Below are 4302 nucleotides of genomic sequence, written 5' to 3'. Positions count from 1 at the left end.
GGGTCCATCCCATAATCAGCCACCAAACACAGACACTATTGCATATGCCAGCAAGATTTTGCTGAAAGGACCTTAATATAGCTGTCTCGTGTGAGGCTATGCCAGTACCTGGCCAATAAAGAAGTGGATGCTCAAAGTCATCTATAGGATGGAACACAGGATCCCCAATGGAGGAGCTAGAGAAAGTACCCAAGGAACTGAAGGGGTCTGCAACCCTATAGGTGGAACAACAATATGAACAAATCAGTACCCCCAGAGCTTGTGTTTCTAGCCGTATATGTAGCAGAAGATGGCCTAGTTGGCCATCATTGGGAAGAGAGGCCCCTTTGTCTTGCAAACTTTATATGCCTCAGTACTGGAGAATGCCAGGGCCAAGAAGTGGGAGTGAGTGGGTAGGGGAGCAGGGTGAGGGGAGGGTACAGGGGTAAATGAAGAAAATATTTAATAAAAAATTAAAAAAAAAAAAAGAAAATGTCAGAGTTGGGTGGGGGCAGGTAGAGTCAAGACTGGCATTGAACTTCTAATCCTCCTCCACCTCTGAAGTGCTGGAATTAAAAGCATGCTCCACCCACCCAAACAGGTGTTTATTAAAGTGGAGCCTGGCTTACCTACTGAAATCATGTTACTGTAGTTCTCCATCATGATTTCCCTGTACAGGCACTTCTGTTGGCGATCCAGCAGTGCCCACTCTTCCTCGGTAAATCTCAGTGATACATCTTCAAACTTCACAGATTCCTAAAAGCCACAAGATGCAGTTCAGCCACAGGTTTTCCTCTTCCATGGTGTCAGGAAAAATAGAAAGGCTGAGCAAGATGACCCAGCTACATTTTATTTATCTCATGTTCCTTTGTCTGAATCCTTGAGCAAATCGGTCTGACACTAATCAGGGGACAAGTAAGACTGTGGTCTATGAAAACCTGTTCATTTCTCACTAACCAGGGGATAGGACTGTTGGCTCCCATCTATACCTCTTTTCTTGTTTTTGAATTATCACTTCTTTAAAGTAGCTGCTGAAAACTAAACATGAGCCTCTTATCTTCTAACACCTGTCAGTTTCTTTCAAACAGATCCCCAGATTTTTTTGTTGTTGTTGTTCTGTCGAGATAGGGTTTCTCTGTATAGCCCTGGCTGTCCTGGAACTCACTCTGTAGACCAGGCTGGCCTCAAACTCAGAAATCCGGCCTGCCTCTGCCTCTCAAGTGCTGGGATTAAAGGCGTGTGCCACCAAAGCCTGGCCAGATCCCCAGTTTAAAAAAAAAAAAAAAAGTTGAAAAGGACTAGTGAGATGGCTCAGTGGGTAAAGGCTACCAAGCCTGAGTTTGATTGATCTCCAGGACTCATGTTGGAAGAAGGGTAGCAATCCGGAAAGGTGTCCACTGTCCTCTACAAGCAGGCAATAGCACTCATGTGCATACCCACACACAAAATAAATGTAATAGAAGCGTTTTTTGTTTTTGAATTGAAAAGCTTCAATCTGGCTTGCCTCAATCTGGCTTGCCAGTTTCTGTTCAGAAATCGGTTTGTTTGTTTCTTCTATTCTAACCCCCCCTTGGACAGTCCTTCCAACTCCTCCCATAACTCTAGGGTATTTGAGAGCAAACATCTCACCACTAGCCGGCCCTTGAGCCGTCACAAAAGCTGAAAAGAAGCCTTTACTCACATGGGGCCAGGTTGTTGGAAGCGTGGAAGCCATACTGTCCTCAGCGTTCTCTAGCGGTAGGAGGCAGAATGCTGATCGTCCTGAAGGTGGAAGAGGCACTAAGGAATGTGCCCAGTGGCTCCCCCACCTCTGCCCATATTCCGACCTCAGCAGGACATGACCAGTCCGCCCCAAAATTGCCAAGTGCCCAGTGAGTCCTCTTCCCGACTCCCATAAGCTTACAAAACAGGTTCCCCTCTAACCGAGAGGGGATGGTTGATGTCCTCCAATCCAGAATGCGGTTGGTTTTCTTAAACCGTGTTCCCCATCTAGAACGGGATGCCTCCTCAGGATCCGGACCCACGAATACATACCTTCTCCGGGGTCCATAGAAGTGGAGCCACTAACGAAGCCGACACTGGACTCCGGAGGCTGCAAATGAAACAGAAGATAGGAGTTGTCTCTGACGGGCTTTCACTCAGCGTTACGAGTGCTTGCGATAGACACAATGGCTCTTGCCTGTCGGTCTCGCCCCTGAGTCGGCTCGCTGGTCCGGACTACAACTCCCAGACGCCCCCGCGGACGTCGAGCGGCGGCAATCTGTTGGCGTCCTTCCTGTTGGCGGGCTAAGCCGAAGTCCCTAAGAGTCTGCTACTGGCTGCTAAAGAACTAGGATGAAGCCTTTGAAGGAGGCTACTAAGATGCTAAGCATCTCCGTGGACAGAGACCGAGACTAGGAGGGAGTTGAACCCACTATCAGGAGCAAATGAACTTGGACAAACCGGAAGAAGTGCTGGTGTTAGATCGGCTGGGGGGATGCTCGCCTTGTAGCAAAGTAAGGAGGGCGGAAGGAGGGGACACACAGAATACACAGCTCAACTAGTGTAGAGGGGAGGGACCCGGATGGGGACTGGCTGTGGGTCGAAGGCAAGAGAAGACAAAGTCATTTAACCGAGTTTCCTTAGGGGAAGGAGAAAAGAATGCAATCGTGCCGTAGTTTCAGCGGTGCCCTTAAAGGGAGAGGAAGAAAGGACTAAACCGTAGAAACAGAAAGCCATTAGGCATTGGAATTAAAATTTTACTCGTTTCTATGAGAGGACAGGCGTTTGCGTCCAGATCTGTAGAGGGGGCAGGGTTGTATGGTCTTACAACGTTTAGGTGGTAAGTGTGGAGACCTGGTGGACTTGAAGGATATGGTAGGCTACACTAAATGCCCTCTCCAGTTTTCCCCAGCAGAGGAAGGGATGTAGTGAAAATTCTAGAATTTTGGTCTCTTGAAAAAAAAAAAAAAAGCCAAAACAAATATTATAAGAAGGTGCTTTTATTTTGATTCCGGGTATTCGGACTGCCTGAAGCAACTGACCATGATTTATTTGCCTTGTGCTCTAGCAGAATCGCGGTTCTGTCTGCAGCAGATAGTTTTGGTAATTGTGTTATATTTGGAACTCTGGGAACTTTTCAGAGGGTATATAAATGTTAGAGCCCGATAGGCTGGGGGCTGGGGTGGACCAGTTGTTGGTTGTATAGGGAGGAGGTTGGTTGAAGTTTGTTAGTAGCTGAGGTCAAAGGAGAAGCAAGAGAAAAGAAATCAGATTCGGGGATCTTCCTAATCACTCTCTCCCCTCTATTCTTGTTCCTTTCCTGTCTAGTGTTAGGGGGTAGAAAGGGGGGTAAGGATAATGATGGGAGGAAAAAGAGAACCAACAAAGTAGCAAAGACCAGTTACAAAGGGACACGGAGGATCAGAGATGTATGAGGAGAATTAAAATTACCCTCAGCCCCAGGGAGGCTAACTGTAATTATCCATGCATATGGAGAGCTCTTAGGGCAGCTTCTAGGAATTTGGCAGAAATTTGACATTAGACTAGGACACAGAAGTAGGCTCAGGCAAGAATTTGACTTTGGGCTAGGACAAGAAAGTAGGCTCAAGATCTTGATCATCTTGTAAGTCCCTGAATACCACGGGACCTTGTTTATTGCCTCGTTTGTTCCTTGACTGAAAACTGACCTTATTCTCTGCATGTACTTAGAATGGCATAAAAACAGACTGGAGAAAAGTAAACCCACTTCAGCCTCTGCACAGGTTTGAGTGGTATTAAGTCTAGTTGTCTCTTTCTTTTCAATCCTCACTCCCTCCCTTGAGACCCTGTTGACTGACTGAGCTGGCTTGGTCACACACAGGGATTCATTTGTACGCTACACATCAAGAGGATGTGGGTTCTGGTAATGCCAGTTATTAGGTAACCTGTGATTAGGTTTGTTCCTATTGGCAGATTAGATTGGGGGAACCTGAAGTCTGCCCCTGATCATAATTTGGTATGTTTGTAACTCTAGACAGCTCAGAACAACAAAGAATTCTGTTGTGTTCCTTATACTGTCTAGTATTCTATTCCTAGGGTCTCTTTATATTCTGTTCTGATTTATGTAGTCTTGTCTTATTTGGGATCCAGACATACTGATGCCTAGAGCCTGTCCTTCTCAACCCAGGGTTTATGTATTCCTTTGAGGCTTCTAAATAGGGTTGGCAACACTGTGTCTAACTGTGGTCATGCTTCTTATTCTTATGGCTAAAATAAACTACATATTGTTCTTAATGTTTTTTTAATTTTATTTTATGTATATGTGTACACTGTAGCTATCTTCAGATGCATCAGAAGAGAGCG

General features: G+C 45.9%; 1 protein-coding gene across 1 annotated transcript; it reads right to left on the bottom strand.

Moving 5' to 3' along the window:
• Nucleotides 1–500: 500 nt before the first annotated feature.
• Nucleotides 501–2177, bottom strand: LOC115029070 (neurotrophin receptor-interacting factor 2-like). Its single transcript, XM_029468232.1, has 4 exons — nt 2014–2177; nt 1661–1740; nt 547–735; nt 501–506 (listed from the first exon to the last, which is right to left on the bottom strand). Exons 1-4 carry the CDS (start codon nt 2027–2029, stop codon nt 501–503), a joined length of 291 nt encoding a protein of 96 aa, XP_029324092.1. The 5' UTR covers nt 2030–2177.
• Between the last annotated feature and the right edge of the window lie 2125 nt (nt 2178–4302).

Source organism: Mus caroli, chromosome 13 (assembly GCF_900094665.2).
Source record: "Mus caroli chromosome 13, CAROLI_EIJ_v1.1, whole genome shotgun sequence".
In the NCBI taxonomy this organism is placed as follows: Eukaryota; Metazoa; Chordata; class Mammalia; order Rodentia; family Muridae; genus Mus; species Mus caroli.
Note: the sequence above shows the minus strand (reverse complement) of the source record. Positions and strands in the feature narration are given on the sequence as shown.